The sequence below is a fragment of the Schistocerca piceifrons genome, chromosome 8 (genome assembly GCF_021461385.2).
Source record: "Schistocerca piceifrons isolate TAMUIC-IGC-003096 chromosome 8, iqSchPice1.1, whole genome shotgun sequence".
In the NCBI taxonomy this organism is placed as follows: Eukaryota; Metazoa; Arthropoda; class Insecta; order Orthoptera; family Acrididae; genus Schistocerca; species Schistocerca piceifrons.
The window spans coordinates 109,479,430-109,493,864 of NC_060145.1; the positions used below are offsets into that span (position 1 = coordinate 109,479,430).

Below are 14,435 nucleotides of genomic sequence, written 5' to 3' on the forward strand. Positions count from 1 at the left end.
TTGATGTATTAGGCTTCCATTAATGAAAAAATTCGAGTTATTAGTGTCTTTGATATTAAGAGTTGCCTTAGCTGTATTGCTTCTTGACCTATTGATGACTGCCATGAACACCTTGTCAGCTTTTACTCCTAAAATTTCTGGTGTCTTAGCTATAATTATTACACTACTGTTGTCAACAAATAACACTGTTTCACCTTGTGTGGGAAGTCCTTAATGCACATAATAAACAATGCTGGGCTTAACACACTCCCTTGAGGGACTCCAGTATTAAGATATCCTGTATCTTAAAATTGTTTCGCTATAGATTTTGAGCCTAAACCATTTCTTTGCAACTTATGTATTCTCAGTGGTTCAAGTTTACATATAAGTATATCATGATCGGATGTGATACATGCTGTACTGAGATCTAGAAAAATGTCTGTTCCATGTTCTCCTTTTTCCATCTATTCTAAAATTAAAGTTGTAAACTTAGCAATAGCAAAAAGGCAGATGTTAAACTAGTCTGTAATTCTCTATATTTTTCCTATCATCTTTTTTGTGGACAGCAAAAACTTTTGCATGCTTTAGATAAACAGGATAGCAACCTGATGTGAATGACCTATTTATAATTTCTCTTTGGGTGCTTTAACGACCACGTCGGACCTTCGTCTCGTCCTGCAGACTTTTTACTCTTAAAAATCATACACGATTTCACTGAGGAGGAAATTTGTGTGATTTTGCATAAATCTAAGTCACGATCCATAGGTGAAAACAAAATTCCAATGTTTCTGCATTAGCATTGCAACAAATCTTTTTGATGTTTGATGACAAGAGGCAATAAATTTAATGATACAGTGAGTTTTTTGGCAGTTTCACCAGGTTCACACAAAGCTTCATTTTACTTGTTTTTCCCACTTGAAGTTCATTTCTTGTAAAATCACCCAGTTAAGAATATTAAAGAGTTGGTAATTGTATTTTTGTAATGTTGCAAACAAAACTTTTTTTACATTCAGTAACATTTTTCTGGGTTTGTGACCACATTGTCAATGCGTAACGTCAGTAGCTTTATATATATTGACAATGCAGTCACAAACCAAGAAAAATTTTATTGGTTGTGACAATGGCCATGGAAGCCTACGTTTATGAAACTTTTTAAAATTCTTTTATTGCCAAACAAAACTGGAAATAACACATATAGCACCTTATAGGATTCAGACAGGTTCATTCAAGGCAGGGAGGCTTATTAATGCGAACAGGATACATGTTTTAAGTGCAGAGATAGAATGGGATGAAGCATACATAGAAAATGATACTGATGCCAAATTCAATTTATTCCACCATAAATTTGTCTCGATATTTGAGTGTTGCTTTCCTGAAATGTTATCCAAAAAAGCCATCACAAAGTCAAGTAAGCCATAGATTACTAAAGGAATTAAGATATTGTGTAAGAGGAAGAGGGAAATATATGGACAGGCCAGAATAAGTCAGGATCCAACGTTAATTGCTTACTACAAAAGATACTGTAATATTTTAAGGAAAGTCATTAAGAAGTCGAGAAGCTTCTGTGTTCTGACAGAAATTATAATGCACATAATAAGATTAAAACTATATGGAATATTGTCAAACTGGAGACAGGGCAGCCTGACAATGCACAGCATACCATAGCAATAAAGCTAAATGACGATGTTGTGAGTGATAATTCAAAAGTTGCAAGTATTTTTAACAATCACTTTCTGAATGTAGCAGCAAAAATAGGTTTAAAGGGTTCAGTTGAAGACGCAAAAAAATATGTTACAAATGTCATTCCCTAAGACTTCAGGCCTGTAGGAATAGCACCAACATTCCTCACTGAAATTAAGGGCATTATAAATATACTGAAAAACAAGAGCCATGTGGTGTTGATGGAGTCTCTAACAGAATTTTGAAGTGTTGTTCTAATTTAATAAGTGGAGTCCTTAACGATATATGTAATGCTTTGCCGGCACAGGGAATTTTTTCCAGACGGATTGAAATACGCAATTGTTAAATCTCTTCATGAGAAAGGGGACAAGAGTGACTTAAATAATTATAGACCAGTCTCATTGCTAACTTCATTTTCAAAAATATTCGAAGAGTTATGTATTCAAGAGTAGTCTCACATTTAAGTGAAAATAATTTACTCAGCATGTCACAGTTAGGATTCCTGAAGGGTTACTCGTCTGATAATGCTATCTACACATTTATCCATCAAATAGAACAAGCCCTAAATAACAAATTATCACCAATTGGTATTTTTTATGATCTCCCCAAGGCATTTGACTGTGTGGATCATGTCACACTCTCTCAGGTTTTATGGAACTGAAGGATATACACACAGCTGGTTTGAATCGTACTTAATGAACAGAAAGGAAAACGTTGTGTTGAAAAGCACAAATTATGTTGGGAGGGTGGTAAATTCTAGTGAATGGGGAGTTATCACAAAGGGAGTCCCACAGGGTTCAATTTTAGGTCCTCTGCTGTTCCTTATTCATGTGAATGACCTCCCACTTAACGTTTAGCAAGCGGAATTAGTACTTTTTGCAGATGACACGAGTGTTATAATAAATCCCATTTTAGAAAAAGCAGCTGACGATATTGTTAAGGATGTCTTTCAAAGAATTATTAAGTGTTTCTCAGAAAATGGACTCTCCCTTAATTTTGAAAGAACTCACTACATCCAGTTCTGTACACCGAACAGAGTCATATCGACAATTGATGTAGCATATGAACAGAGCTCAGTTAGCTGGGTAGATTTCTCCAAATTTTTGGGTGTTCACATTGATGAAAACTTGAACTGGAAGAAGCATATTACTGAGCTACTCAAACAACTAAGCTCAGCTTCTTTCGCTCTTCGTATAGTTGCTAATCTTGGTAATAAACAGATCAGCCTCCTAACGTACTTTGCATATTTCCACTCAAAAATGTCTTATGGAAAAGTTTCTGGACTAACTCACCACTTAGACATAAAGTATTGATTGCACAAAAGAGAGCAGTGAGAATAATTAGTAGTGTTCACCCAAGAACGTAATGTAGGAACCTTTTTAAGGAGTTTGGTATTTTTACTGCACCATCAGAGTACATATATTCGCAAATGAAATTCGTTACAAATAATCCATCTCAATTCGCGAAGAACAGTGATGTTCATGATGTTCATACGTACAACAATAGAGGGAAACATGACCTTTCCTATCTGTTATTGACGCTGTCAGTTGCTCAAAAAGGAGTACATTATTCAGCAACAAAACATAAAGTGTCTGGCAGGTAGCAGATCAAGTTTTAAATCTGGCTTAAAATCGTTCCTTTTGGACAACTCCTTATATTCCATGGACGAGTTTCTGTTTCAGAACTGGTAAACAAAATGTAGCTCTAAATGTAGTTGCATTTGTAGAACTAAAAATTTCAGTAATATTAATATTAGCACTATTCATGTATGTATATATATCTTGTAATTTTAGTTGTTCCACATCATATCTATAAAAGTATCGGGAAAATGATCTACGGAACATGACATAACTAAAACTAAACTGGTTTTTGGAGAAGTGATTATGCATAGCTGATTATAGGCCTACACAAGACTCAACGAAATTATTATTTCTTGGTCGACTTTTAGTATATGTGAAAAAATTTATAAACACTAGAATTCCGGATATTTTATTTAATGAAGTGCAAGTGGTGTATGGTGTGGTGAGAAGATGAGGAGATGATGTTCACTTTTGAGCCAGGTGCAGCTTAAGAAATCTTCTGTAGACATATGTTAGGCTATTGGAAGTTCTGAATTGCTGAAGAACGCATTTAGCAATAGAACCTATTGGGGGTTCTTGAACCCGAACTGATGTTTGATCTGTGAAAGCTGACGTATCCGACAGTATTTAGTTTGAAGACTGCTGGTCATTGGATGAAGTTGTACGCTGTAATTTCGTTCATGTAAGATAAAAAGTTAACGCAAGTTCGTGAAAGATTTGTTCTGTAATATTTTAGATTTAATGAAACCTTGAAAGCATATTTCACGCTCACTGACAGTACGCCAATAGTTGTATCGTCTTTGAACAAATGCTTTGAAGAGCGTCTGTTGGGAGCGACGTTTGGATTTTTGGTAAGATAAAGAATGACAAATTTATCACTGACAGATATACGCTAAATGGCATAGCTGCTGATATCTCATTTGCTGGAAGCTGCTGAGATAGCAAGCATGCGCCGGTACTGAGAAAAAAAAATATCTATTATTGTGATGTGAATTAGTGGTAAAGGGTCAGGATAATAACAATAAAAAAATAAATGTCATTTATGATTGTATTCTATGCTGTGCTGGGACATTTTAACGATCAGTTGGTTTTTTCGAATACGCCGAATGCAATTAAAAAATAAATTGGATGTACAGAAACCTTTTTTTATATGCGATAGATATGCATTGTGAAATGAAGCGAAAGGCCCATCATAGGGGTTGCTGGAGGTGCTTATTGCTATAACAAAGAAGGAAATGGAATCAAAATTAATTTCGTTATACGTACGTGCTACAGATACAGAATAAAGCTGTATTGTTTACATATTTGTTTTGGGGAAAATGAAGTAGGAAGGAACCAAAACAAATCTATGTATAAAAATTAAGACAAGGAATTTCTGCGTCTCCTGTGGATAGAACGATCCTTCGTGAAGACTTTTTTTTTTCTAACTTTAATTTATGCTCCAACATTACATCCGATGCTGTGTTTTGTGCAGAATTGGAATATTCATTGTTTGATTGAAATCCTCAAAGGAGTTTGCTTTCGATTATGTCAGAACAGTGCCTTCATAAAGACCTTATAGATCATCATAAGCTACTGCAAAACTGTAGATGTACAATTAATTCCCTGGAAATCGACACGTTTTGTAATGATGTTACCATTTAGAAAGAAAAGTGCTAAATAGGAAATATATCTTCAATGTAGGACATTGGTGATTAAACGCTTCTTTATGTAGGTATTTTAGTATTCATTTACGGCTTCATACTTTATTCATTAACTGTTTCGTTATCTACAATTTAGTTCATATTCTCATTATGTCATCATCCATAGATTAAGGAGAGATGGCAATGTGGTTGGCAACGGAACCTGTTTGGGTGATAACAGAATCTAATTTCAAACTTGATTTTTAGCTTTTGTGATCTAGATATTACCTAAATGACTCTGTGTGACTGTCTTTTCATAATTCATATTGGCCTAAATGCCAACTATTCATTAACACTTAACAGAATCAAAAACTGTTTACATCAGCCAACTACTGATACAATTTAATGAGCTGATGGTTCTGGATACATCTGGGATGCTATTATTATGTTTCAATTGACCAATGAGATAAAAGCTGATAATTTTTTCTTTCACACCTTGTGACAAGACCTTTATGCCATTTTCCGTTGGTTTGGATCCTTTTATACAAACTTATATGGATTTTTGGGCTCTGAATAGACATGTCAAATGAATAAAAATGCCAATAATTATGACTGTCAGTATTCCTGTATAAATAAAATGGTGGTGAAACAGCACCTCTTAGATTATTTTCAACATTGCTTCATGTATGCCTTTAGGCTAGGCTTGCATTATTTATTAATTTTTTTTTTTTTTTGGGGGGGGGGGGTAGGAACAATTCCTTACAACCTTTTTGAAGTACTAACTTTTTTGTAGGAAGTGTGATCAATCAAAGGGCACCATGAGTCGTCGAAAAAAAACGAAAGTTGAAATTCATGAAATGGAAGAGAAATATGGACAGTTAGTGGAGGAAGAGGAGGTTCCTGATACTCCAGAAAAGCACAAAGTTAGTGCTGCATTAGACAGTAAGCCTGTAATAACAGATACCTCCGGTGCGACATTTAAGAAGAAGACCGGGGGCTCTGCAACTGCTGAAGCAGCACCAAATGCAACACCTTCACAGGGTGGTCAGTCAGTGAAAGAAGTGAAAGAGGAAGAAATGGAAATGGATTCGGAATTAGATGACCCTACAGGTAAAGCTTTCTTGCAAAAACTTACATTCTCTCTCTCTCTCTCTCTCTCTCTCTCTCTCTCTCTCTCTGTCTGTCTGTCTGTGTGTGTGTGTGTGTGTGTGTGTGTGTGTGTGTGTGAGAGGAAGCATTGTCTTCAAATAGGTTGTTACAGTGAGAGGACTGTTGCTGAGCAAAGGAAAGAATTCTCTTATCTCATGAAGTGCAAATAACACAACTTAATTTTGTGCTTCTTAGCAAGGACCTGCAAAACACTACCCTTGCAGACACTCAAATCTTTCATGTTAACAAAATTTTTCATGGACCACTGTATGTAATGGTATTTACCATATTTATTGCTACAAACTACATAACACCAATATAAAATAGCATTCAATGATGTTGGCTGCAAAGCTATTGCATTCACCATTTTGATAGCTAAAGTTGCCAGTGACTGACAAAATGCTATCAATTTAGTCCTCCATCTACTGCTGATTCAGAACTAGGGACATCAGTCATCATGATAAATGTGTGTGTATTATATATTTTATTTTAAAATAATTGTCAGGACATCCAGGCTGTGTCACCCACTATTTCAGATTTGAATCAAACTTGCCTTGTTTGTTCTCCACATGAAGAAAGGTAATTAATGAAATTTTTACATTTTATCTCTCTCTGTTTCCATTTTATGGCACTTCAAAGTTTGGTAGGATTGTAATTGTTAACATAGTGGTAGGACAGATTGACATTTGTAACCCTTCTGAAAATAAGTTTCCATTTATTTATTTGACATCCAAATGATGTTAAGCTGGTGGTTATATTTAAATAGCCTACTATTACAATTTTAAAAATAAGTAACTAAAACAATCAAGATAATAAGAAATTTGTACTTGCATCATTGTATTATATTTTGTAAAAAGTGTGATTGAGCATTATATTGAATATTACATAAAAGGAAAGGGATATCCTTAATACCTTTCCCCCCCCCCCCCCCCCCCCTTCAAAATAATTATAATCGCTTGGGCTGTCACTTAAGAAAACAAAATTAATAAGGCTTTTGTATCTTAATTGTGCTTCTTATTGTATATTGGATATTTTAGGTATTTCTTTGATGATAAAAGTCTCACTTTAGTGGTACTATTTACATTTATAATACTGGAATAAAACGTTTGGTTATAATTAATGTTTATTTTATTTAACTCTTAACTGAATGGTGTGAGAAGTGATCCAAGTTAAATGATGGAAGAGAAAACTTCACACTTCCTAAATTAAGGTTGTGACAAGCTATGGCATAAAAATAAGTGATTAATGACTATTATATATTAACCTCCTCTTTGTTACCACACATGACAATCACTGATCCCATTTGTTGTGAGAATGCAGTACATGTGAGGTTCCTGGTTGTTTTCATCGCCCTGGAATACCACTACTAGCTTTGTCCATTACCTAATAGTTTGAACCTCGAGTTTTCCTCTAAATATTTACAAACAGAACAGGTACTGTTCATGTTCAAAAACAAGGTAACAAATAATATACCATATTTGTTTTTCTTGTTCAAGTATTTTTTCTGCTTTCCTGTGAATTTCAACTCGTCAAGATTAGTCTTACAATGCGGATGACCATTTGCCAACAAGAGTCACAGACCTCATGTTGTTGCTTTTGAAAAACACCAACCTTTGTAAGGAGTCTAGTTTTGAGGCCTCATAACATGACAATAGATTGCAGATGGTGTTGACAATGGGTCTGTAAAAGAAATCATTCCAACATTTCATCTGGAGTGACACCGGGTGGGTCTGGAGAGGAACATTCGGAGAGCAATAGCAAATGACATCAAATAGACACTAATATATATGTGTGTGTGTGTGTGTGTGTGTGTGTGTGTGTGTGTATAAAAAAGAGAGAAACAGATAGGCCTAAAAATGAGAAGTATATTGGAAAGCAACCTGCATTCATATTGTTCTGTTATTAAAAGTATATTTCAAACTAGCTTCTTAATCATGTTACAAACATCAGAAAAGTTTGGAAAGTAATTGCACATAATTTTCACCACTGATTTGCTTCTGATGGAGTAGGTAAGGTAGTGATCCATAGTTCATAATCGCTGTCTATGTAGCAATGCCCTGAGTGAAAGCTTGGACTTTTCCATGGTTGTTAGCGAGCAGCATGAGGCTATGATTGCGATGATGAAATCTCATTCTGAGGACTGATATTGAAATCCACATGTGACTACCCAAAATTACACTTGCTGCCGTTTCCGTTCTCTCTTACGACGACAGGCAGGATGTTGTCCTTGAAAGTGACACAGTCAAATTCCTGTCCCATCATTTGTTTAGCCTGAATCAGTGCTGTGTCAAATGGCCTTCTCATCCAAGTCTTCCATCCTTTTTATTTCTTAGTCTCTTTTTCAGTGTGGCATTGAGGGCATAATCTATTATGGATAATTATTTGTCTGTAATATGGGGATTTTCAATTTTGTGGATCTTTTGACAGCTTTTGTTTTAGTTTTGTCCGTAGTAGACTATTATAGCACTTGAATTCAGATTGACTGATTTAGGTAACATGCAATGATCAGGCATCATAGAGCTCACTTACATAGAAAACTCCATTTTAATTGCACAGAGGTTGGGAAGGCGTGATTATATTAATCAGAATTTTGGTTTGGACTACAGTGTGAGAGTGCTACATCATTGTCATAAACAAAGTGTGGTACAATTGCTTTTATATTTGATACATGTGCAACTTGTTTCCAGAAAGGAGCATATCAACATGAATAAAGGTGCATTATGAAAATGTCATGTAACTTTTACAATTCACTGTAAATTAAAATGTTATGAAAACTCCGTCAATCTCTCTGTGAGTTTTAGTATGAACATATTTTCTGTAAACATGTATCGGTTTACGACTTGACGAATCTACGATGCCAAGACTCGCTCTCAGATAACTTTTATGAAGGTGGAGTTGTGGTGGTATCCATTGCTGTACTTCATAAGTGCAGCTTAACTGTATGAAATTGATCATTTTCGTTGGTATTTGCAGTATGTAAGCAGTAATACAAGACATGAAATTTATTTGAAAACGTGAATATTGACGAACATTAGCTGTATAATGGAATGACAACAATGAAAATTTGTGCCAGACTAGTACTCAAACCCGAATTTCTCTCTTTATGTGAGTGACTGCCTTAACTGTTTTGGCTATCCGTGCATGACCCATGGCTTCCATGTGGCATAATTCCTGCATCGCAGCCTGTACTTGTATACACATCATGTAATTCGTATACAGAGGAGGAAGTCACTGCCTAGTATAGGTGGATGAACACAATACTGCAGTGCCTGCGTTGTTAAGAGGAATGATGCAGTGTTCCTTTGGCCATGGCATGCATAGTTTGTATTGTTGGATAAATGCGAAATGCAGGCAGATCTGCAGCGTATAGGCACTTGGTGCAGGGAGTGGCAACTGACCCTTAACATAGACAAATGTAATGTATTGCGAATATATAGAAAGAAGGATCCTTTATTGTATGATTACATGATAGCGGAACAAACACTGGTTGCAGTTACTTCTGTAAAATATCTGGGAATATGCGTGCGGAACGATTTGAAGTGGAATGATCATATAAAATTAATTGTTGGTAAGGCGGGTACCAGGTTGAGATTCATTGAGAGAGTCCTTAGAAAATGTAGTCCATCAACAAAGGAGGTGGCTTACAAAACACTCGTTCGACCTATACTTGAGTATTGCTCATCAGTGTGGGATCCGTACCAGGTCGGGTTGACGGAGGAGATAGAGAAGATCCAAAGAAGAGCGGCGCATTTCGTCACAGGGTTATTTGGTAAGCGTGATAGCATTACGGAGATGTTTAGCAAACTCAAGTGGCAGACTCTGCAAGAGAGGCGCTCTGCATCGCGGTGTAGCTTGCTGTCCAGGTTTCGAGATGGTGCGTTTCTGGATGAGGTATCGAATATATTTCTTCCCCCTACTTATACCTCCCGAGGAGATCACGAATGTAAAATTAGAGAGATTCGAGCGCGCGGAGGCTTTTAGACAGTCGTTCTTCCTGAGAACCATACGCGACTGGAACAGAAAAGGGAGGTAATGACAGTGGCATGTAAAGTGCTCTCCACCACACACCGTTGGGTGGCTTGCGGAGTATAGATGTAGATGTAAATATGATAAGTGTGAATTTTCATTGTTGGTCTTCCATTATACAGCTGGCGGTTGTTAATATTCGCAACTGTGACTACATTTCATTATTTAATGACAGCTGTAATTGCTGCAGTGCCTCTTCCTTCAGACATGCATTCGTGTCCAAAGGAACATTGCATCATTCTTCTTAACAGCACAGGCACTGCAGTATCATAGTAATGGAAGAATACTAGCACTCTGAGAACAGCGCTTTCTGGTATGAAACAATCTCACAGCAAAACTTTGCTAGACACATTCGAACACAGATCTTTGGATTCATGACATGTTCTAGCACCTGAGCATCCCTCTTGGCATAGTGCAAAGCTTCAATCTGTCAGTATTCCTTTTGTAATTTGTTCAAGCTTGACAGAGTGCACCTTACTGGATTAGCACACCTGGTGAAAGGACATGACAGGAAGAAAAGCTTAGCCAATGCCTAATTGTCTTCAATGGGACATTAACTCTAAATCTCTCTTCCTTCTGTCTTGAAGTGTATTTCAAAAGCAATCGTGTACTTTTTATTGTTTCTGAATTGTCCTCAGAGTGGCTTATCTTTCATTCTGATTGCTCTTTATCATTATTTGTTTTGATTTCAGTTGACTTCTCTTTGATTTGAGTTGACGAACATGTTAGGCATAATAGCCCCTATTTCATAAATTTCTGAGTGGAGGATTTTCCCATACATAAATATTTATTTATAACTTATTTTATAATTATTTTCAGATGTGTAATTAGTTTTCATTGTCCTGGAAATAACTCCATGCACGTAAATATTTATTTATAACTTGTTTTATAATTATTTTCAGATGTGTAATTAGTTTTTATTGTATTGGAAATAACTTCATGCACTGCATCACATTATCAGTTTTTATCTCTTTGATCAATTTGATTAACCAAACGATTAATGCAGCAGGATTGGAAGGCGCAGCATTCCAGAGTCGCTTGCCATTTGACAAACTGACAGCAAATGAAGCATCCTGCTTCCCGGATGTAGCTCAAGGTCCTCCACAAACACAAAAAGTTTTTCTTCACATTCGAAATCGCTTGCTGCAGCTTTGGCTCGAAAATCCTAAGCAGCAGCTACTTCTGGAAAATGCTCTACCAATGGTAAGTGAAGTTTATTGAATAAACTTTTCTGATCTGTTCATGTCAGTAAATAAGTTGTTTCCATGTTTGAGCCTTGAAACCTTTAAACTCTGTTAAACTTTAATATTAATTGATTGATTTGTAATTTTTTTCTTACCAAGACTGCAAAATCAGAAAGAGAAAAAAATATTAATGCTGTCTTAAGTAAAATCTACATCTCCTTACCAATTGCTGAATCATGAAGAATTGCAAGAGCATTAGTACATACATAAATTTGTTGTTATCTCCAAATCCTTTGCAGTGTTTTATGTTTCCACTGACCTTATATTAAGGTGGCCTTATAGATAAAGTTGTGGCAGGGGCAGGAAAGAAAATCACAGTATGATGTTTTTATGCTCTGCTGTAAGCTGTCACATTGGAATTTACAGCAGGCAACAGTTTTTACTCCAAATATCAGTATGACGTTACAAAGTGTTGATATTTTTTTGTGCTGCTCATGAGTAGAATCTGTTAGTCTTAAGTTGCTATACTGCTACAGCTTTGTGCTATCTAATTACATTCTGACTTCTTATAATGTAAGTGATTTCATGAATTTGTAAAATACTGAATTCACTATGAATCTCAAAGGTTATTGAAGAAACATTCAAAATAAAAACTGGTGTAGACCTTGATTCCTTGCATTAATTTGTTCCAGGCAGAGCAGATGTGAAACAAGTAGATGTGTTGAAGATTTTTTCTGAAAAGTCCATATACAGAGATAGACACACATGGACTCACACTTTAGCAGAAGGTGGCAACCTATCAATAAAGAGCATCCCCAGTGGTTTTGTAATTTCTTAAATATGACTAGATGAGTTGTTGTACAACATACAAAAAGTAATAAGAGTTCTAGAAGGGCGCACAAATTATGATTGTAGCAGGAAATGAGTTGTTCTGTACAAATGAAGCTTCTGTTAACCCTGCCTAGAGCCTTCAAAATTATCACACAATGAATTACTGACTTTCAAAGACTTCTTTCAACAGCTGAAAATGTTGGGGTGGATATGTGAGTTGGCTGAATTAAAAAAGAATGGAACAAATTTTTTTGGGGGGGGGGGGGGGGGGAATCATACTGTCCATACATACAATTATTTGTCAGAATAGAATGTAATAAAATCAGCAGCCTCCACATAAAAATCTGACCTGTATTGTACAGTATACATACACAAATGAAAGAATCATTGAAGAATTGTTAGAAAGTGTACACTTTTGATAGAAATAATTTGGTGAGTCTCAGACTGTATCATATCCTAAAAACTAAAATTTGCAGGACATAGATAAAGCAGCCCCCATCTCCATAATTTGCATCATTAGTGTGTGCAGCCGTGCCAACTGGACAGCAGGATTTGTGACTCCACAGTGGCATGTTGTGCTGCACTCCACCTTGTTGACTAAGATGATCCCAGTTCCCTTTCAACATTTTCACACTTTAGTTTTTCTTGTCTTGACTGATGCATTTCAGTGAGCAGATGAAGTATATATTTGTACACCTACAGTGTAGTTTGGCTACAGCGTAGTGCCAAAAGCTATCAAGTTTTCTTTCTTTTTGTGTGTGTCTGTCGCTGACTCGACACTTCTGCTTTTTGATAAGTGGTCTTCTTTAATCCAAATGTGTTTATATTCTACCAGAATGTCCACATCATTCCATTATTAAGGTGTTTGACTATACCACAGCTGTGCGGGAGGTGTTAGTAAGAAATGTGAAAGAGGTAAAAGAACTTGAAGGTGAATTTAGTGGGATACTTATAAATTGGGGTCCACATGGGGAATTTGTGCCACATCCATTGATTCAGGTAAGTGTAAATTTGAAAAATTACGGCATGTTAGGCCAGCCTTCACTCTTTAATTGGAGAGCTGCAATTGATGTCAGAAGGAGGCATTAAGTACTGGCTGTGTTTCCAGTTCATCTGGCTCCCGTGTGTTCCAGACAGACTAGCAAAACTCAAGAATGATCCATATAAGTGTCTTGTAAGCTACTTCATTTGTAGGATATTTGCATAATTTCCCAGAAATTTTTAATGAATTACTGCCTTGTGTTTGCAGTCTTGTCTAATTATTGTCTTCCAATTTCTGTTTTCATATCACACTCAAGAGTCCTACAGAAGTACTGAAATAATGACACTGGTTTTGTAAGTTATAATTGATTTGTTCTTTTCAAAAAAAATACAAAGCATTCATATATACTTCTGTGCAGTATTTTGACTTGGCTTGTGGTCTCCATATAATTCCTCATCTCTCTCTTCAGTCAGCTAATCATTCACTGTACATATCCTGTGTACACTTCATTATATATCTGCAACACTATAATTCTTTAGTTGGTTGCAGTAGTGAACCATTTTCCAATATGTAATGATAAATGACAGTAACATTGTGTGATATTTAAACATTTAATACCTTTTACCATTTCTGCTTCAGAAATCACTGAAAATATTCAACATTGAATTTTTTATATGCAGGTATTTCAAATTATTTTTTGTCAACGTAATACATTTTTACAGATGGAGCCACCGTACAATAGTGATGGACCTCTTGTAGCTCGGGTACATGCATTCCTGGAAAGGCACGGTTTCATCAACTTTGGAATCTTTAAGCGGCTGCGCCCATTGCCTGCAAAGAAACTGGGCAAAATCATTGTCATTGGTGCTGGAATAGCTGGCCTAGCTGCTGCCCAACAGCTGCAGCAATTTGGAATGGAGGTGCAGTTGGTTACTGTTCCAGTCTTTAATTTACTAAAAATTATAATGCAAATGTGAGTTTGCCAAGGTGTATAATTGCAGGAAGCCTTCTGGTACCATATAAATGTTTGTCTGAATATTTCCCATTAAGAATGTAAAATTTTTATGGTCGGAAACACAAAACTCTGATTATTTTGGTTTTATTAGTTTCAGATTATGAAAAAATAGAAATCGGAACTGATAAATCAGAAAAGTGATAATATGTTATATATATAATATGTTATATGTTCATGTAAGACCTTTTTGCAAATGGTTGTTGTTGTTGTTGTTGTTGTGGTCTTCAGGTCCAGAGTCTGGTTTGATGCAGCTCTCCATGCTATTCTATCCTGTGCAAGCTTCTTCATCTCCCAGTACCTACTGCAACATACATCCTTCTGAATCTGCTTAGTGTATTCATCTTTTGGTCTCCCTCTACAATTTTTACCCTCCACGCTGCCCTCAAA

General features: G+C 36.0%; 1 protein-coding gene across 4 annotated transcripts in view; it reads left to right on the forward strand.

Annotated features, from left to right (window-relative positions):
• The first annotated feature begins 3,877 nt into the window (after positions 1-3,877).
• Positions 3,878-14,435, forward strand: part of LOC124711559 (lysine-specific histone demethylase 1A-like) — an 83,824-nt gene continuing 73,266 nt past the window's right edge. Inside the window, exons 1-4 of one of the 4 annotated variants that reach the window (XM_047241695.1) lie at positions 3,878-3,921; positions 5,655-5,971; positions 11,043-11,239; positions 13,756-13,953. In XM_047241695.1, coding sequence (XP_047097651.1) covers positions 3,893-3,921; positions 5,655-5,971; positions 11,043-11,239; positions 13,756-13,953 — 741 coding nt within the window. In that variant the 5' untranslated portion in view covers positions 3,878-3,892. Of the gene's footprint in view, positions 3,922-3,959; positions 4,195-5,654; positions 5,972-11,042; positions 11,240-13,755; positions 13,954-14,435 lie in introns of those variants that run through there. The other 3 variants (XM_047241696.1, XM_047241698.1, XM_047241697.1) reach the window with 3 other exon arrangements.